Source organism: Cavia porcellus, unplaced genomic scaffold, assembly GCF_034190915.1.
Source record: "Cavia porcellus strain 051 isolate PalLab524CR breed Dunkin Hartley unplaced genomic scaffold, mCavPor4.1 scaffold_4, whole genome shotgun sequence".
In the NCBI taxonomy this organism is placed as follows: Eukaryota; Metazoa; Chordata; class Mammalia; order Rodentia; family Caviidae; genus Cavia; species Cavia porcellus.
The window spans coordinates 69,888,027-69,910,031 of NW_026947487.1; the positions used below are offsets into that span (position 1 = coordinate 69,888,027).

Genomic DNA, 22,005 nt, shown 5'->3' on the forward strand with positions numbered 1-22,005 from the left:
TTTCCCCATATTCCACTGATTTGTACCCATTCTTAAGCTGTTCCCAGTCTCATTTATTGCTTTTCAATATTTATCTGCATTTCTTCATGTCATACTGTAAAATCCCCATTGAAAACTTGACCCAATGCTTCCACCTCCCTTTCCATCCCTTCCTCAAACACGTGGTACACTGAGAACTGAATACACAGGCATAATCAAGGAATCTGAACGGAACCCCAGTTGACAAGAAACAGCAAAAAAGAAAAAAAATTGAATTATTTCAATTTGAAAAGCATTTTGAAACTTACCATAAGAATCCCTGTCACAGCAGTTCACTTCAGTAGATCACAGTCAATCATTGGTCTTTTTATGGACAAGAAACATCCATGCCATTGTCGAGCACTGCCTACCTCCCTACCTTCAATTCAAAACATCTGCACATTCTTACTCTCCATCCCTGCAGCCCTCCAGATCAAGGTTTTGTTGTGTCTTTTGATCCACACACAGGTGCAAACTACAAGGAAACTGCTCAACTTTTTAAGTAGATTACACTGTAAGATTTCTGAGAACAAGAGGACATTGGGTGTCACGGGTCATTTTGTTCACTGTCAGGTGCCTGTGCACATTCAAATTTTGCTGAACAAATCAATCTCCCAATTTTTCTAAATGAGAACTGTTTTTAAGAAAAAAAGTAAGATGTGTCAAATAAGAGGTGGAAGTCAAGAAGAAGGAAATAGCTCGATGTGGTGGCGCACGGCTGTAGGCCAGCACTCAGAAGTCTGAAACAGGAGAACTGCCAGAGTTTGAGGCCAGGCTGGGTTACAAAGTGAGTTCAAGGCCATCCTTAACGGCCTGGAGAAATCCTCTCTCAAATGAAGAAGGAGAAAATGAAGAAGAGCAAAGACAAGAGGAAGAAAGAGGGAGTAGCAGGAGGAGGAGGAGGAGGAGGAGGAGGAGGAGGAGGAGGAAATAACATTACTGAACAAAAGCTGCAGTTCTGTCTGATAAAAATTACTTCCATTCCTATTTGTTATTTCACATTGAAATATCTTGTGAATAATTCCTGCTAGACTTACTCATTCCCTCCTTTCTGAATGGACAACGGATGCAATTCTGTGTGGAGATGCAGCAACTGCCACGCCCAAAAACGTGAGTTACAGAGGGAAAGGGGTGGGAGAACTGAGGAAATGACCAAGCCTGGAAGGTGCTTATATTAGCAAATAAGAAAACGGGCTAGGCAGATTAGCAAGCATATTAAGACTGTAGGAGTCAATTTTATTTTAAGATTTCACAAACTTGAAAATGTGTAAATAATCAGAAGAATTAGTGAACGAATGAGAGCTATTAGGTTTTTATATATACATGTGTGCATGTGTGTATCTATTCATAAATAAATATAAAGCTTAATTCCATCCTTCAAAATGAGCTGGAGATAAAGCTTAGTGGTACAGCACCTACCTGGCAAGTGCAAGGTCCTGAGTTTAAGAGTCAGTATTAAAAAATATACACTGTGAAATGGACCAGAAGTTATATATATGCATATATATATTAGCTTTTCAATTTTTACTTTTTGTAAGTACATGTCTGCATTACATACTGATTACATTCTTTGTGGGGAGCCATGGCATGTACAAATTACATCTCAATATTTTTTCACCCCCTTTCCTTCTAGTCCCCTTTCCTTCTAGTTCTCTTGTCTATCTCCTGATCATCTTTCCCTTGGAGCAAAACTTATGCCCCTACACCATACTATCTCTTCTTTTTCTCTTCATTTATATTTTTTTCTCATGTTAGAAAAACTCTAAGTATTTAAACTCATGTATCTGATAGTTTCACTTCATATCATGGTCTCAAGGTGCATCTATTTTCCTAAAAATGACTTATTTATCCTTCTGTGTAGCAGAGTACTAGTCCATAGTGTATAAGTACTATAATTTTTCTTCCACTCATCTTATAACATATACATGTTTAACACTTTTTAAAAAATGTCTTGATGACAAAACGAAAGTCATTCTATCACTTCATCCCTAGATTAGCCAAAAATATTAAATTATGTGCCCATATATCTGTATATATACAAGGATACAAAAGGTCACAACACATTATTGGTAATATGGAAAACCTATATAATTCGTGGAAGATCAACAAAGCACTCTTTTAAAAAGATCAAATACATACCTTACATTCAATAATATTTCTTTCTCCACTGCTTTCTTTCCAAATAAAAAACGATTCTTCTCTTTTACTGGATAGCAGATGTTACGAAAACTTAACACAGCCCCTCTGATGTGTCTCTTCAGTTCACTGGAGGTCATCCCAGGGTGACTACTGGGGTTTCCTTGTGACAATAAGATACAAAACTTAGTTACCACTGGAAGGCATCTTTTGAAGAAAAAGCAAGAATTAGAGAAGAATTCCATTAAAGTTGATTGTAAATCCCAAGCAGTACATTTAAAGCAATGTATTTTAAAATGCATGTTATTAAGTAAATGAGTTTTCAATAAGCAGACCACAGAAACACTTTTGTACTCATAATAGGAGGCAGATGTATATTTGCATACATACAGTGTTAATGTTATATTCCTAAAACATAACTGGAACTAATATTTAAACAGACAATAAATGATGCTCAAAATATATAAAGGATGAAAAATATTGCTGTTAGACTAATCTGGCTTGTAAAGTACCTAATGATATGGCTTGTATTCAAGAGAGGACTACATGATCATCACACCACCTGTATTTTATTTTAATTTGGGAGTTTATGACATTGTTAGTACCAAAAAGAATTTAGGAGAGTCATCAGGAACAGGAGCAATTTCTCTGAAATTCTATATCCTAACCTTATACCTGTGGGTATTATATGCCTTAAATAAGCTAAGATAGTGAACTCCAAAATGATTTTCAAGGACACAATCATTTCTTTAACTGGCAAACATACAATATCTAATTTCCAGAAAGAAATAAAATCAAGATTAAGATGACCAAGTGGAGCAACCAATAAAGTTCACAAAAATTTGAAGAAAAACATGAGCATTATTTATAAAAAATTTTTACAATGTTTCATGAAACATGCAATGAAAGATTTCTTAAAGAGAATTAAACTAAAAAATACAAAGAATTATGAATCAAAAAAGCTGTTTTTTGAGAGAATAAACAAAATTGACAAACTTCTATGTATCCTTATATAGAAAAAGAAAGAAAAAAACAAAATTCATGCAATAAAGATTGAAAAGGGGGAAATTAATACAGATCCCATGGAAAATGAATATTGACTTAGAAAATCTCTACTCAAATAGAGAGAATTTTCATAGTAAACATTAGGTGAACTGAGCTAGTGAAATAGGTTTGAAATACAACCTATAATAAACTAACTTCCATTTTTAAAAGTCAAAGTTATCCATGCAGCTATGTGTGTTTGACCAGCAGCTTCAATCCTAATCATGCTCATAGGAACAATCACAGAGATGCAGACCAAACATGAGAACATTCTGTGGGAAGAGCTCTCTGATGAAAGAAAACAAAGCTTCCCAAACTCGAAGAACCAAAATCCTGCATAGAAAGGACAAGCCATAAATCAGGTCAGCACTTTGTGTTTTCCCATCCTGATATTTGCACAGGCAAACTGTGCCCATGTGGGGAAAATTTAAGGAAAACCCACCACTCAGAAGATGTTAGAAGTGTTCACATGAGTACTGTAAAATATCTTAGCAAATAACTCAAGTCTTTCATCTAAGAAGAGGAAGTTTGGACTTAAAGCCCAGTCAAAGGTTAAGATTCCTCAAAACACAAAGCTTTTTGAAATCTCAAATACAATTGTGCTGAAGTAGGAGTAGACTGAAAGTAGCCACAACTCTGTTTCCTCTTCATGGTAATCTGTTCAGTCTTTGCTAAAAGAAAGTTAATCCTCTCTCAAAGAAGATATTGATGTCCACATTTTCAGTCTGAAATTATGATACATAAATAAGAATTTCAGTTTGAAATTACGATACAGAAAATAAGATCTAAATTTCCAAGAATGAAAATAGACAAATAGAGCAAGTGGCAACCCATCCTGGAGTTATCAAATGATCCTATTAATAACACTGACTAATATGTTCAAGAAAATAGTAAAACATAGATTATTGCCTAATAAACAGATTACATTTTAAAAACAATATAAGATTAAAAATTAAATACACAAGCTTACACAAGCAGTTTACAACATAAGGAATGAACGGTACATAAAAAACATATGTGATGAAAAATCACAGTGGGATGTGGTAGCTCACAACTATAACCTCAATACTCTGGAGGCTGAGGGAGAATGTTTGCCATGAGTCCAACCTCAGTCAGGGATTCAAGTGGGATCAAGGTCAGTTAAAACTGCATAGTGACTTCTGGGAAAACATGGTGGACAAATAACAGCAGCCAGGGAGGCTCTCTGAGGTTACCAGTTTAGAATCCAGGAGCGGTGCTGTGTGAGGAGTCCTATGTGAGGGGAGATGTACCCTGCCGACCCAGGAATGAACTAAGCTGAGAGAAACCAACTGGAAATGCAATCCTGATGCTATAACAGGAACAGATAAAATCTCAGTGCAGAAGCTGGATCCCATGCCACTGGAAGCCGCGATTTGAATTTCCTGCTGCGGATACAGCGTCCCAATCCGCACGGCAAGGAGAGAGATGCATGAAAGCTCTGAGAGCTTGAATCGACAAACCAAACAGCATTGACAGCAGGACTGGCTGTCACTTCTCACTCAGAGAGAAATGGAGACCCTTTCTTCGACTATGAGGCTCCAACAGAGGACATTCTGGGAATGAGCAGACTAGCCGGAACAGGGCCCTGCCATGACTTTAGTTGCATATTCCCTTCTCAAGCAGGATTGGTGGGGAGCACTTGGCCTAGTGATGCCGCGGACTAAGATCCAGTAGGCTAGCCCAAATCAGGTCCCTGCACCTGGCGGTGCACCCTAGAGGTGAAACATTCAGTAGGTTGAACTGGAGGGGCGGGCCCAGCAGAGGCTGCCCAGGTCTGTGTCCCCCTAGTACACTGCAGTGGGCGGGAACACCGAGCTGGCAGATTCAAACAAACTGTAACAGACAAAGACAAAAAAAACCCAAAAAAACTGGGCCTCCTACATACGCTTGTATGGAAGGAACAAAAAGTATGGGAAAAGGGAGCAACAAGAAAGAATCCTCAGTCCCCAATCCTGAGAACACTGAACCAGGAAAGGTAAATGCAAAAGAGAATGAAGACAGAAAACATGCAATATCAGACATGGCACCAATAGACATAAAGTGGTATCTCGGGAGCCTCATAGATGAGTTCAAAAATGAAGTATTTAATGAAATAAAGCAAGAAATAAGTAGAATAGTTAGAGAAATGCTAAGCACCACCCAAGAAAAAACAGATGGTGGAATGGAAGAACAGAAAAAAAGGGGAGAATTGTTTGATGGAGAAAACAGAGAAAACATAGAATACGTGAAGCAGGCTCAAAGAGATTACCAGGAAAGTAAAAACTCTATTGAAAGCTGGCATAACAGCTTAAAAGAAATTAAGGATAGGTTATCAGAACTGGAGGACAGAATTATAAGGTGGGAGCATGAAATGAAAAACTTCTTAAAAATAACAAGAAGACAAACAGCATAATACAAAGACTAGAAGATGATAAGAGGATCTATAACTTAAGAATTAAGAACATAAAAGAAGAAGTAGGGACTCAAACAAATGAACTACAAAAGCTATTCACAGAAATAATCCAGGAGATTTTCCCTAATTTAGCAAAAGGTAAAGATACTCAGATGTATGAGGCATACAGGATCCCAGCCACTTACAACCCAAACAGAGCTACACCCAGGCATATAATAATCAAAATTCCAAAAATCCAATATAAGAACAGAATATTAAAAGCCGTCAAAGACAAGAAACAGATCACTTACAAGGGAATACCCATCAGAATTACAGCAGACTTCTCGGCACAAACCATCAAATCACGAAGAGCGTGGGGGGAAATAATTCAAGCTTTGAAAGATAATAACCTTCAGCCAAGATTGATATATCCTGCACAACTGTCCCTAGAAATTGATGGAAAAACAAGGTGCTTCCAGGATAAAGAGGGACTAGGGGAATTTGCAACCACCAATTCAACTCGACAGAGATTACTGCAGGATATTCTAAAAATGAAAAATACCAAGATTCCAGAAACAGTGGCAGAGTAGCCACAATGAATGGAGCAGAAAGTGAAATGAAGAGGACAAACTGACAACTAATGACAGAAAAAGAGCTCAACAGAAATGAGGCAGAGAAGGTTGGATGGTAGGAACAGCCATTTTGGAGAAAACAAGACATCATAATAGGTAGTGCTGATTTAATATCCTCTTGTTTTGAAGTCCCATCAAGCTTTTGTTCTTCTGTCTCCATCGGTTTTAACATGTTGTATCTTACTGGATTTTATTATATGTGATAATATAAACAAAAACTTTTATAGACAAGGAGATTATATAGAAACCATTGTTCATTTTCTGTTAGTTGATTCTAAATACCCTGTAATACTATCATTCTCTTGAATGGTTTTACATTGCCTTGATATGTTTGATGCTACAGTATACGCAGTTATACCCAAAGATTTTAAGGGAAGAGACACTATGGTAACTACTATTATGTTGACATTATCTTGTGTTGAAACAATATTTTGCTTAAATGGCTGTGTTTTGACCTGCATTATTTTGTTGTTATGCCCTCTTTTTTTTTTATCTCAATTTCCTTTTTATTATCTACTTTTCCATTTTTATCCTTTTAATTAAGGAAAAAGTAAAAAATAGCAGGATATATTATAGTAACCCACTTTGATTTCCTATTAACCTGATTTGAAACTCCATTGCTCTCACCATCTTGTTTTGACTGATTTTCCTCTATTCTGTTATGCTTGATAGTAGCAAGTTTGAAAGTATAAGCAATGACTATGAAGACAATAAGATTCATTGTGACACCCATTCTGGTTGACTGTTATCTTCTTTTGAAGTCCTCTAATGTCTCCAATGTTTTGGTTTTATTGGTCTTATTCTTTACTGTTTTGTTCAATTTTATTATAACTGATGATATAGTCAATTCTTTTTAAGATAACAAGAGGCATTATGGTAACCATTGTTGATCACCTTGTATTTTGTTTCTACATTATGTATCATGTCCATCCTTTTGATTTGATTGACTCTGTCCTAGTATGTCACATTTGGTTTTACTTTCTTAAAAAAAAAAAGTAATAAGAACTGTGGGAGTAATAAAACCCAAAATGTGTAATTGTCATTGTACAAAAGAAAGGAAAAGAAAGTTCTCTAATAGATATAACTGCATATATATTTAAGTGTATAAGATAGATAACCATATTACTGAGTTTTGTTGGGTCATTGAGCAAAACTGTTTGCAGTCTCACTGTTTGAAAGTCCCCTCTATATGCTTTAATTTTGTAACTTCAACAACTATTTCTAAGATGACAATATGTAATTAACTAGTGATTTCCTACTGTTTATTTTTTCTGAATTCTGTATAACTTTTACCCTTTTTCTGTTTTTTTCTTTTTTCTCTTTTTTTTTTTTTTTGTCTTTTTCCTTTTTATCGGTACCCGGGATCGAACTCACGACCGCCTGCTTGCAAGGCAGGTACTTATGCCGCTGAGCTAAATCCCCAGCCCCTCTTTTTTCTCTTTAAATAAAATAAAAAAAACTGCGTAGTGAAACCTTATCAAAAAATAGACCAAAGAAAAACGCTATTTTAAGTGATTGAAATTGTGTCCATGATAAAGAAATTCAGAAAATTAAAAAGTTCCAGAGAAAAAGATAACAACATGAAAGTATATAAAAAAAATAAAGGATATGAGAAAATGGTTTGGTAAACGTGCAATTGGAGGTCAGAAAGAAGAGGAAAAACAGAGCAGAATTTCTATTTAAAGAAATACCGCCTAAGTATTTTCCAAAACTGGTAAAAGTATGAATCCACAGATGAATGAAGCTCTACTAATATGAAACTTCAAAGTTCATGGGAACCACTTGCAAAAATAGTATAACCAAACTGCCAAAAAACAATGTAATCTCTGAGTAATTTCTTCTATATCCAAAAAGTTATCATTTAAAACACTCCACTGACTCTGGAATTTGTAAATGTAGGAAATCATTTAATACTTGGTACCTAACAAATTAACAGTAAATACTTGAACTTTAATGTGGATCACTATGAATGATACAATTATCCCAAATTCCATTCGGAATAAGTAGTCAAAAGAGAAGGTACATGCAATGCATTCCAACAATTAATTGGATGTAATGACATATCCTTGACTTAGGATCCATTTTTTGTTTTCTGAAAAGCTCTGTATATCATGTTTATAAAGCTTTAATATCTTCTTTTTGGTGTACCATACATTGTTTGTATACTGTAATTTCTAAGAGTTTTGCAATACAGCACTGTTTTTTATGTTCTGATATATATCACAGTACTGCATGTGAGAGTTGTGCAAATAAAATCAAAGATATCAAATTTTCTTTGCCATTGCTTTGTTCTGAATATCATAATGTACATGATATATAGAACTCTTCATTTGGCAGACAATTCATTTAACAACCTATTCACAGGAACAGAACTTCATCTTTACATGAGTAATGACTGTAAAGCCACTTCTACCCCAGGCACCACCTCTACTTGCTGTTTCTGGTACCATGCACAGGGCAACTCAAAGTCAAAATAAATCCTGTTTCATCCCTATTGATTTGTTAATGAAATTGCAGTGTTGCAACACTTACCATGTCTGGTAGTAAAGAAATGGCTCTATTTGGGCTGAAAAATGAAGCCACATAAGTATCTGTTTCTCTAGGGTACTTATTGAAATTCATGAATGCATTTTCTGACCTCCCACTGACGTTCATTTATTCATTCATTCTCTAAGAACCTCATTAATTAGAAGATGATTCCAGTAACTCTCAATGTTAATATACAAGCCTATGCCAAATTCAGCCCCATTGTCTCAAATTTGCTCTACTTTTCAACTATCTCTTCATTTCTATGTTTATAGTTTTAGAAAGGCTAAATCACTGGCCTCCCTCAGAACAGAAATTATTTGTGACTTTAGAGACGTTCCACTTAACATGCTTAGACTCTGTTATATATACAATAGCATAGTCTCTTATGTATTTTACTAGGAAGCCTTTGCATACATAAATTTATTTTTTGGTAGGTTTTTCAAATAGCTTTTTTTTCAAAATGTAGTTATTTTAGATGTAGTAATTTTTTGAATTGAGACTGATATAATTTCAATCTAAGTTGTCTCCCAAATGTCTAATATGTACAGGGGTGGCAACTTCTGGAAAGTTTCTGGACCTTCGGCAAACTACACTTTACCAATGAATTAACAGTTGAATGTGCTGTTGAGACATAAAGTTTAGTTGGGAGAATTGGATCATTTAGGTATAATGGGAAGGCTATATTCTTGCCTCCCACCCTGCCTCTTTCCCTTATTCCAGGCTGCTATGGTTTGAGCAGATTTCCTATTCCATAACCACCCATCATGCTGTTTCTGTATTCGACAACCAAACATAGACTGAATTCTTCAAAGTTGTGAGCATAACCAAAGTCTCTCCCATTAAGCTTTGTGTCATGCATTGTGAACTGGCAATAGGAAAGAGACTAAAACAACCTAAGAAAATGGTACTGGCACCAGGTTCATAGCTGTGAGCCATGCGTTTCGAAAGCCTTTGCAATGAGTTTGTGGAAATAAGTTTGAAAAGACTTGAAGATCTGGGCTAAAGAAGTTCTGGAATGATATAAAAACAGTTGAGGGGATATTTATGTTTATAGCTCAGAAGACCAGAATGTCAACCAAACTGGGCAGAAAAGACTATGTTCATGGAACTTCAGTTGGAAATAAACACCACATTGACATCTGCAATAGTGGTCATGTGTATTAGACTCTGACAAAAATTGATATGTTCTTCCCAGGCTCCAAGATTGTGGGAGACTGACATTAAGGATGGTGGACTAAGAATCTCACAGAGGAAATTTCCAGGTAGCCAAGTGTTGACCAAGCAGCCTGAGTACAGTTGACTGCTTCTAAACAGATTTACAATGACAATCAAAGGCAAAAAATATTACCAGAATGTGAATTTTTGTCTGGTTTGGACAGATAGAAAGCACCTCCAAAGTTCAGATTGAAGAGAGTGTAGTTGTTGAAAAGATTACAGTTTTCTTAAAAGCCAAGTACTCTGTAGCAATTCAATAGGAAAAATGGATTTAAACCCTCCCAGGAAATCACCAGAAGTCGCCTATACAAGCTAAGTGGTGAAATGAGTAAATTCCTATGAAAGCTCCTGCTTTGATAAAAGGGCTCCTCCCTGCTTTATTCATTTGGGGACTTCTAAGAAAGTGTCTTTTGACTTGGACGTTTTAGCTATTTGGTGCTTGTTAAGACTTTATTAACTCTTTGAGATTTACTAAAACATTTTGCATAATAAGACAGCGAATGTTTTAAGAACCATGTGCAGGATAATATTGTTTCAACAACAAAAAAATGCCACTACAAAGCCTCATGTGGTCAGAGATGGAGATTTTGGTAGAATCAAGGTACTGATGAATTTATAGCTGAATGTGTTCTTAGCAGGTGAAGTTTGATCAGAAGGGGCAGGTCACTGTGGGCAGAACTTGGAAAGTATATACTTTCCTGTCTCCTCCCTGCGCTCTGCTTCCCAGCTTCCATGGATTAAACTCTGTTCTTCTGTGCCCTTCCACCATGACACTTCTGCCTTGCAGCCAATCAACTGTGTTGTAGTTGTCCTGACAGGAAAGTGACTAACATAGACACATGTAACAATTTTTCATGTTTAGGATGAAATATAATCATTTGTCATGTGCATAAAATGTGTAATGATTTAATAGAAGTAATTAGGAACTCAATTAGAGTAGTGATTTAATTAGAGTAATTAGCAACTCAATCTCTTCAAAGATTAGTCATGTATACGGTTTGGGAAACTTCCAATGCTTTTAGTTGTTCTGCAGTTTTTATTTCGTATGTGAGTAAGAGCATACGATATTTGTCTTTCTGTGTTTGTCTTACTTCACTAAATATGATGCCCTCCAAGTCTGTCCCACTTCAAAAAATTATGAAATTTCTTTTTTTATGATGAGATAATATCTCTGGTTATGTAAAACATATTTCTTTTATCCCTTGAAGTACATTTTGATTGGTTTGCTATCTTTAGCATTTATGAATAGTACTATAATAAACATGGTAGTTCAGATTTCTCTCTCATACAGTGACTCTTTTCTATATATGCTTAGTAATGAAATCTCTGGCTTGTATGGTAGTTCCACTTTCAGATTTTTAGGGAATTCCCATGCAAAGTGAGATTTTTCAAAGAGGGAGTTGCTGAGGCATTTTGATCTGTTTAAAGCCCAGTATTCTGAAAGGGAATTCTACATGGCTGAATAGAGAAGGAGCCACATTGGAACTACTCAGAGATTATCAAAACAAACAAACAAACAAACAAACAAAACCAAAAAAACCCACAGGTAATGGGAGGAAATGAACGACATATATTCTGAAGCCAAAATCAATATGAAATAAGAGGCTTATAAATGAAACAAAACATAGACATAGGACTTTATAAAATGGCGATCCAGCCTACAGTGCTGCCAGTGGCAATGTCACCTGTGGGCCGAGCAACAATCACCATACTTAGAATTCTCCAAGAAACTGATGAACAGAAGAATGTGGACAACTCAAGCCAAATAGGATAGGTTTGGAATATAAAGCCCCTTGCCTTGTTAGCCTTCCTCCACAAAGAGGATGTGGCAGCCTGTCAGCAAATTTCAACAGCACGCCTCTCTCCTAAAGAGTCACCATTTTTTGCATTTTGGTTTGTTCTGCTTTAATTTGGTTTGGTTTTTTGTGATCCCCAGTAGCTAACTAGAGTTGTTACAGGCAATAAGGCCAAGGTCTCAGGAGAAGCAGTGCATAACACTTACTGCCCTGCGGTCAGTGACTGGAAAGAGCAACACAGGTGTGCAAGATTTAAATCACTAGGGGAGCGGAGATAGACGCAGGATGAGGTATCTTTGGGCTGTCTCCGTGGCAGTGGCAGAAGCCGTGAGGCAGTGAGGTTAGGGATAGCAGCTGCATCAGCAGTGGTGCCACCGAATGGATGAAGGTAGTAAGTGGAATAGTAGGACCACTCCCACCCTGTCACTAGTTCCATGCAGAATTTGAGCAACATCACGCCACAGCACAGCAACTAGTGGCAGAGTTTTACTACACTCATGGCAGAGAAGACCAAAGTGGGACTGCCTCCACAGGTGGCAGGAGCAGAGAGTCAGTCCACAGCACCTCAGCCCACCCCACCCTGCAATAAGTGGCACAAGTAGACAGATGAACCCCTATAAGGAGAACAGAGAAGGCTGTGCAAGAACTGGGAGGAGCCAAATACACACTGGACAGGAAGAAGCCTTGCGCTGTCCCTAACTGAGATGCCACAGCAACTAGGAGAGTAACACAGAGACAAACAGCATAAGGGAGAGTTCGGGCCACTGAGTAACAGAAGCTATTGGCTGAAGATTCTGACCCCAGTCAGGAGGCCAAGAACATCTCTGAATCCAGGACTAATCTTACTATAGGCATAGCTTGGTTACAAAACAGATTTGAGATCTGACACAACACTACCATGGAACTGTACAAACCAGAGAAATTTCATTTGTGTTTTTTGTTTGTTTGTTTGCTTGCTTGCTTTTTTCATTTTCATTTTTCTATCTGGTAGTTTTTTGAGGGTTTTTTTTTAAGGTTTTTTACATCTGTACCCTTATTTTTGCTCTGCTCTATTTGCTCTATTCTGCTTAATTGTCACTCTATATTTTCTGATATTTTCATGTTGTGAACATTGTCTCTACTCCTTCTTGTTCACTTTGAAAATCTTTTGATTTCTCACTCATTCTTTCATTTCTACCCTCTCCTCCTTTTGTCCTCCAGCCTTGATTCTACTATGTTTCTCTTCACTTATCTCTCTGCTTTGTCCTCTATCCCTCAAAAATTTTGCCACCACAAGGTGAAATCACTCTATTAAAGGGAAACAATTTATGTATGAGTTCCTGGATTAGGTTGAATTTCATTATATAACTGTAGATCTTGTCTCTATAATTAGAGTATCAGATTAATAGTTAGCACACTTTCTTAGGTTCTAAGCTGTCCTTTATGCTATTTTTATGGCTAATTGTACTGCTTTAGACAGGATGTTATAACTGTTGTAATCAGTAGTTCTCCCTTGTATGACAAGCATGATTGTCTCAAATCACAACTATCACCATATTGCAGTATGAAAAGACTGGGTGGTGAGCCAAACAGATAACAATATTTCATTTTTAATCAATTAGGAAAGTAGCACTGTGGGACAAACACAAAGACCAAGAACCACCTGCACTTATAAGATATCTCTGAGGAACAGACATTCTGTAAGGAAGCCTTGATATTAGTAATAATGCTTTCTACTACAAAAAAATCACAAACATCAATAGGAAAACAAAATAAAATAAAAATATAGAAAATGACAAGATACAAAACAGAATATCACCACCTCCAGCTCACACAGGACAAATGTAGATAACAAGAGATGAAGAAATCATAAACCACCCACCTGTATTTTCTGGAATGATAGCAGCAAATGAAAAAAAATATATAAAGCTACAGAGAAAATTAGAGAAGAAATAATCTTTAAGGTTAAAAAAACAGATGATGACCACAATGAAGGACTTGCTCAGCAAAACTAGAGTAGACATAGATTTAACAAAAGCAAGGCGTCTAGGAAAGTAAAGGAAATCATGAAATCCCAACAGGAGAGAAACAGAATCCACAAAACGTAGCTGAGCACATATGCAGGAAATTAAATATTCCACTAAAAATTTGCAAAACTGGTTGAATTAAAGTGAAAGCAAGATATCAGAGCTAGAAGACATGATTTTGCTTAGAGATTATGAAAAGAAAGATCTTTTTAAAATAATAAGGGGTCTTGAAGAAACAATTCAACACCTGCAAGATGATGCAAAGAAAGACCTAAGACTGATCAAACTCAATGAAAAACCAAAAGTCTGCATACACGCTATATAAAATAAGTTCACAGAAAAAAAATGGCAGAAAACTTCCCAAGCATCAAAATGAATTTGCTATACAGATAGCTGTGGCATATGGAACTCCAAAATACTCATGACCAAAATAAATCTACACCAAAGCTTATTATAGCCACAATTCCAGAATTTAAATAGAAGTACAGAATATTCAAGCCTGTTAGAGAAAAGAAAGAAATCGCCCATAAAAAAGCCCACCAGAATCACAGAAAACTTCTTAAAACAATTCCTCAAGTCAATGAGATCTTGGAGCAAAGCATTTCAAATCTTGAAAGAAACAACTTCCAACCCAGGTCAATGTACCCTGAAAAACTATCTTTCACAATTAATGGAAAAGAACAACTGAGGAAATTTATGACCACAAAACCTCCTTACAAATTATTATGAAAGATATTCTAAAAACAAGTAACAAAGACCACTACTCAATGAATGGAAATAGAAAGAAGTGACTAGGAAGGTCAAGGAAGTAAATAGAAAGGGAAGACAAACAATCAACAACAGAAAAATAATATCACAAGGATAAGCCAAAATATATCTGTTATAACCAACAATGTAATTAGTCTCAATTTATCAATCAAAAAAAAAACAGACTGGCATAATGGATCAAGAAAAAGCATGAGTCAACACAAATGTCATAAAAAGACAAATACAAAATTAATAGCAGAGAACTTCCCAAGCATGGAAAAAGAACTGGACATGCAGATAGATGAGGCATATAGAACTCCAAATAACCATAACTAAAATAAATCTACACGCAGACATACAATAATCAAGAGTCCAGAAATTCAGCACAAGAACAGATCATTAAATGCTGTTAGAGAAAAGAAAAAAATCACCTATAAAGTGAAACCTATCAGAATCAAGGCACAAATCATCAAGTCAAGAAGCTTGGATTGAAGTGTTTCAAATCCTGAAAGTAAACAACTTCCAAATCACACTGATGTACCCTGCAAAATTAATGGAGAAATAAGATACTTTCATGACAAAGAACAACTGAAGGAATTCATGAACACCAAACCAACCCAACAAAAAGTATTGGAGAATATTCTAGACACAGATAGAGAAGACCATGGTTCCAGGAACAGCTGCAGAAAGAAATCACTAAGCAGAGCAGATTGACTGAACAGAGGGGAAAAGTGGGGAGCCAATAGCAGGAAAATAGCATGGCAGACACAAGCCAAGTACATGTTGCTCATAACCATTAATGCATATGGCCTCAATTAACCAAAATAAATAAACACAGGCAAAGTGGATCAAGAAACAAGATTCATTAATATGCTGTATACAAGAAACACATTTAACTTGAAAGAAAACTCATAGACTGAAAGTCAAAGAGAGAAAACAATGCTCTGTACAACAAGGAACTAGAAAAAAGCAGTGGCAGCATGCCCATTAACTGCAGAATGGATAAGGAAGTTATGGCATTCTTATACAATGAAAAGCTACTCAGTTATAAATAAAGGATAATCTGGAGGCTCTTGTTGATCAATGGATGCAACTTGAGATAATGCTTATGGGTAAAATGGTGTGGACGCATGTGGGAGAACATCGTGTTTCCTCCCTCGTATAAAAAACTGAAGGAGTTAGTGTGATTCACAATATACAATAGATACTGTGAAAGTGAGGGGAGAAAATGTCTAGAAAGGGAAGGCAATAGCTACTGTTAGTTTCCAATTACCTTGTTTTGAAGTCCTGCATCATTTTCATTTATTTTATTAGGTTTTACTCTGGGTTTTTTTTTTTTATTTTAATGTCTGATGGCATGAGCAGCTGTCTTGAAGATAACAAGATATATTATGATAGCAATTGTTGATTTTTTATTATCTTGTATTGCAGTCCTGTATAATTTTCATTGTTTTGTTTTGATTGGTTTTATTCTGTTTTGTTTGATTTTATTATGTCTAATGATATGGGCATCTATTATGAGGCGTGGTAGCCATTATTGATATCCCATGATCATGTTTTAAACTACTATATAGCTTTGATTGTTTTACTTTGATTGACCTTATTCTATTGTAATTTGATGGATTTTATTCCCTTTATTTTTTATTTTATTCTTTTTAAAATAAAAAAAAAAGAAATGCAATAAGCTCTAAAGCACTCTCATGTGGACTTTTTGGAGCTGGTACCCTTAGGTAAATCAATGTGGGCAGAATTGTCTGGTAATCCTCTCTCATCATGTAAGTAAATATGCCATTCAGAACTCACATTGTTTAATTTACAAGTACTTGTAGGTCTTTTAAGACACATAATTCAAAAAAACAGGACAATAAGTGACAATGGATTGATCAATATTAAAATATATTTTATGGTACATGTGAGGCTGACTAAAAATAATTTGCTTTTAGTTGGCAATGTCAGCAAAACACATTCACTGTCCTCCCTCTGGGTTATATTAACTCCTCAGCCCTGTGCCATGACTTAGGTCAAGGGATCTTTCTCTCCCACACAGTATCAAACTGATCCATCACATATTTGATATATACTAATTAGACCAAATGAGTAGGCGGTAACACCCACTTTGAACTTTTTAAGAAAACACTTGTGTGCCAAAGAATGGAAAATAAATCCGACAAAAACTCAAGGTCCCTCTACTCAGTTAAATTTTTAGGAGGCCAGTGGTTTCAGGCATCAAAAGACATTCTGTCTAAGATAAAGTATAAGTTGTTGCATCTGGCTCCCCCACAATCATAAAAGTCTAATAGTACTATTTAAATTTTGGTGTCAACCCACCCCACATCTAGCTGTTTTACCCCAGCCCACTTATGGAGTGACTAGTAAAGCTAATAGTTTGAGTGGCCCCCAGAGGAAGGCTCTACAATAGATCTAGCCAGCGATACAGGCTGCTACACCCCTGGAGCAAGATCATCCAGAAGATGCAAGATTACTGAGGTTTCAGTAGCAGATAGGGATGCCATTTGGAGTCTTTTCCAAAACCTTCTTAAGTGAATTGCAGTGAGATCTTTAGAATTTTGGAGCAAGGCTCTGTAATCATCTACAGATAAGTACCCTCCCTTTTGAAACTCAGTTCCTGGTCTGCCACTGAGCCTTAAGGGAAACTGAACTCTGGACCATAAGACACTAGGTTCTCATGAAACATGAGCTGCCAATCATGAGATGGATATCTGTTTTACCCATTCATATTTTGGGATGTACACAGCAATAGGTCATTGTTAAATGAAAGTGATATATGCATATATGATTGAGCCTGAGCAGGTCTAAGGGCACAAGTAGGTTACATGAAGCAGTTGCCTGGAGGTCCATAGATCTTACTCCTGCTATATTGTCTTCTGTTTCCCTGTATGAATCTGTGGTTTCATGCCATGTACCATATAGTCAGCTGACTGAGGAAGAGAAGAGTAGGGCCTGCTTTACACATGCTTTTGCATATCATGCAGCAACACTGAGTGCACAGCTATAGCTTTACAGCTTCTTTCAGGACATCCATGAAGGACAGTGGTGAAGGGAATCTTCACAGTAGGCAGAAAACCTGGTCATATATTTTGCCTTGAAGAAAAAACAGACAAATGTGCAGCTACGTACTGATTGATGAGCTGTCATCAATTGTCTGGCTAAATGGTGAAGGACTTGGAGAATAAAATTACTGAAAACTGATGACAGAGATATTTGGGGAAAAGTTAAAAGTATAGGTCTCTCCATATGAATGAATGATATAAAGATATTTGTGTCCCATGTAAATACTCATCAAAAGTTGAACTCAGCCTAAGAGGACTTTAATAATTAACTGGATAAAATGAACCATTCTATGAATTACAGTCAACACTTTTCTTCAGCAAACTTTATTACCCAAAAGGTTCATGAACGAAGTGCCCAGTGTGACAGGGATGAAGGTTATGGATGGGCTCAGCAACATGGACTTCCTCTCACTATGGCTGATATGGCTACAGCAACTGCTGAATGCTCAAGATGCCATTAGCAAAAACCAACACTGAGTCCCTGTTATAGTACAATTTCCAACCTGCTCAACCTGTGACCTAGTGGCAGACTGACTATATAAGTGCTTTCACCATAGGAAGGGCTGAGCTATGTCCATACGGGTATAACCACCTTTACACTCCACATTGTACTTTATCATGCACTTATCATGCTATGATCACTTCAAATGCTTCACATACATAGCACAAGTACTTAATGACATTAAGTACAGAAATAGATTTTGCATGCATGTGTTAATAATATGTTCAAAAGGAATATTTGAATAACTTCCAGGGCCTAGAATAAAGATACCTAATATTTGCTTTTGCTATGAATGTATATGTTTTTATGAAAAAAGTAGAGTTTTCCATTTCTACCATTATGCTAGGAAACAAAACATGGAAAATATTGATGGATTTACATTCTAATATGTTGATCTTATTTGTTTTATCCAAGATTTTAAAATACTACTATAATTAGAATTATAATAAGCTGATTTATTTTTATAATTAATTATTAAAACTCAGTAATCAACAAAAATACAAAGAGGAAGTCAATAACTGTAGTAAAACAACCAAACTTCATGGTACTGTGATAAAAATATAACTGATGAGTCAGTTCCTTCAAAATACCATTGTTACTAAATTTATCCTTCAACGTGGTAGCTTTCTGTTAAGTTTCCACTCATTCTGTGTCAACTATTTTTATCTTCACACATTTGCAGGAAAGCAAGAGGGTTATACTTCCAGCTGGCTTGGCCCGCACCCCGAATTGTCACTCCCACCCCGAATTGTCAGTGTCTATTTCATATTCATTTTCAAAGGAATCCCTGAAGGGAGACAGATTCAGTCATCTGTATTGAGCACCATGCTATTTCCTAACAAAATGTACACACAAAACCCACGGACCTTTCCCTCCACACTCTTGGCCCAGATTTATTCACTGGCTGGATCCCCAAGGGCTCAGATCTCAGAACAGTAGGGCTCAGAGGCAGAGCTCAACACTCACTGATTTAAAAAAATATTTTTTTTAAAGTTGAGAGGAGCCGTGGAATCTTTTAAACAGTATCTACAGGACAGTTTCCACCTAATGACAGGAAGCAGCTGTGCTGTACTCGAGTCTTTTGTACTATCCTTTCCAGGTTGCCCATAAACTGTCCGGTTCAGTGGACCCTCAGGCCTCAGTCTCCCACATATCTGCGACTATGATTCGGGAGTGGGGGGTCTGACTTGGCTGCTCCAGTTGTCCCTCAATCCCGCAGACCTCCCTGAGTGCCCTCACTCCTCTCCTGGCTGCCTCCTCCCTCCTCCCAGTCTTAGCCAGGGTTGTGGGTCCCCTCTTTGCCCTCCTGCTCCTCTGGGTAGACACAGGACCCAGCCCACAGTCCCTTCCCTTCCCCAGAGGGCTCAAATGCCCCTTCAGGGGCCAGCACTCACCACAGGGTGAACCTGGGTCAGCCAGGCAGAGGAGGGGCTGAAGGACCAGAGATAGGTGGATGGATACAAGGTGAGCAGCGGGGCACGGGCTGTGCAGGTCGCGCTGGGCTTCAGGATCCAATTTGGTGCAGATGACAGCTTATCTGGGTGGCCAAGTGGCGACACCTTTGCTGTAAGAGTAGAGGAGTGCGGGAGCTGAGCTGCCCATTGAACAGGGACAAAAAGTGGACGTTAAGGACTCCCGATGCACCTAGAGACAAACCAATTTTTTTTTTTGCTCTCCTGGCTTTTCCGAATGCATAGTTATTTGTGTCTCCCTCAGCGTCTCTGGCTGATGAAGACCTTATCTGCCCACAAGGGTTTGAACTCTGCACTGGCCCAGCAGCTGAACTCTGAGAACTCAGGGAAGCCTCACAGGTAGCCCAATCAGAGGGCAATAGTCCTTTCCTGATCACCCAGCTGCAGGGACATTAGAGGGTTGTGTCCAAGGCAAGTAAGATAAGGAACTGATTCTACAGGGCTTGGGGCAGGGCTTGGGGGGTAGACTGGAAAAAGATATCTCAGTGAAAGTCTTATTACTCCTCTCAGGGCACCAGCATGCACTTCCCTGCTCTATTTTGAAGCTCAGGAAACTAGAAAGTGTCTGTGTGGGTTCAAGAAAACAGCTCAAAATCAGAGCTCAAAATCTGCCCTCAGAAACAAGCCTCTGCACAGAGATTTTTCTGCTTTGCCACATCAAACAAAAATCCTTCAAACAACCAGTTACTTATTTAAATTGACATTGGTAATGCTCTTTAATTGTTCACCCAATACACGAAGCTTTCAGCCAAAAAAGCCTAGAAATGGAAATTGACATGATGCATGGTGGTTTAGAACATTGAAAAGAGGCTACTGTATACTTTTAAAGAACTTTAACATTTGCCTCTAATTATTCATGGAGCTACATTTCTGTCCATTTATCCACTCATACAGACTGACATAGGAATAGATTTTTGTCATACATCATTGTAAGCTGTGGAGGACCACCTGAATGCTTCTCCTTAAATAAAGAGCAGTTATCTCAATTTTGGCTGAACCTGGACAGGGTGAAGAGCCATGGTTGCAGGAATGTACACCTGGATTGAGCCTTGAAATAAGAGGCTGTGAGTTCCCAGAGCAGAAAAGTTTACACATCAGAGTTGAAACACAGACCCCAAAACATTAGATGCTATCTCAGATGTGTTATGTGAATTAACATTTCTGAATATCTTTCCCTATGCATATTTCAGAGGTGCTTCAGGACTCCTACCTAGCCCAGCTCGTGTATTTTCAGCCTTTCTCACAGTCACTCATTCTCAAGCCACTCCCTTCTTCATGAATTAATAAAATCAGGGTTAGGCTCTGGGTTAAGGCAATCCACTGTCTTGGTTGGACTTAGGACTCTCTTGGCTCACATAATTATAAATATGTCTTAGTGTCTTATTCTCACTGTGAGTTACACTGGAAGAGGTAGTCTGTAATTAACTTGGAATTTCAATAATTTTCCATGGGATATCAAATATTAACTTCTTGAACCAAAACAAGTCTGGGACAGTCATGGCGACTCTTTCAGAGTCAGCTCTTAATAGCTTTTTTTGGTGACAGGAAGTTGTGAGGGAGGATTCAAGAGGGAATCTCTCTCTCTCTCTTTCTCTCTCTCTCTCTCTCTCTCTCTCTCTCTCTCTGTCTCTCTCTCTCTCTTCTCTATCTTTATCTCTCTCCCTTTCTCCCCACACATGGGTACAGGGCCAATGAAATGGAGAAAAAAACAAAAAAAACAAAAAAGCAAATTAAAAGAACCAAGCAAAAGGGTACTACTTTGAACATGAAATTCCAGAATTATAAATTTAAAAATGAGAAGGCAGCTGGATTTTCTGAAATTGGGCTAAAAGGTTTTGTTCATGAGTTATTTGGTTAAATTGCCAACACCACAGGGTGTCATATAAATTTTTATTACATATGTATGAAAACATATTATATATACATATAATATATATATATATATATATATATATATATATATATACCAAAAATCTATACATAGAAAACTGCTGAAGGACAACACTGAACAAGAAATTTGTAGTGTGCTTTTGGTAGTAGCATGGATGTCTTCTTTTTCTGTCTCAGTGCAATATCATACATTTGATTTAATGGAAACAGAAAAGTTTTACAATCAAAAAATGGATGTTAATCAAAATGATCATGTCTAGATATAAATTCCCTATTATAAATCCAATCATTCTTTATATACAAAATATCTAAAATGTACCAATAAACTTTATTTTAAAAATTGTAGTTAGTTTAGAGATGCAGAAGTGATATAATATACATAAAAAGAGCCACTGCAATACTCAGAGTCTCAGCCTCAACCAAAATAGGGTGACCTTTTTCATGAAACATTAAACTTTTCAAATTAGTTTTTTCCTATTTCTGAAAGCATCCAAAAGTACCAATTCCACACTTTGAACATTGGGATACATTGAAATTTCCTCAAGAAGACTAATT

At 37.0% G+C, this 22,005-nt stretch overlaps 1 protein-coding gene and 1 pseudogene across 1 annotated transcript in view; one reads left to right on the plus strand and one right to left on the minus strand.

The window, feature by feature from the left end:
• LOC100717413 (broad substrate specificity ATP-binding cassette transporter ABCG2-like) overlaps nucleotides 1-19,810 on the minus strand; it is a 73,515-nt gene extending 53,705 nt beyond the window's left edge. The window contains exons 1-2 of the mRNA XM_013152686.3: nucleotides 19,483-19,810; nucleotides 2,158-2,317 (exon numbers count right to left, since the gene is read on the minus strand). Of these exons, the coding sequence (XP_013008140.3) occupies nucleotides 2,158-2,294 (137 nt within the window). The 5' untranslated portion in view covers nucleotides 2,295-2,317; nucleotides 19,483-19,810. The remainder of the gene's footprint in view (nucleotides 1-2,157; nucleotides 2,318-19,482) is intronic.
• LOC106027768 (thyroid hormone receptor-associated protein 3-like) overlaps nucleotides 1-22,005 on the plus strand; it is a 286,224-nt pseudogene that overhangs the window by 60,169 nt on the left and 204,050 nt on the right.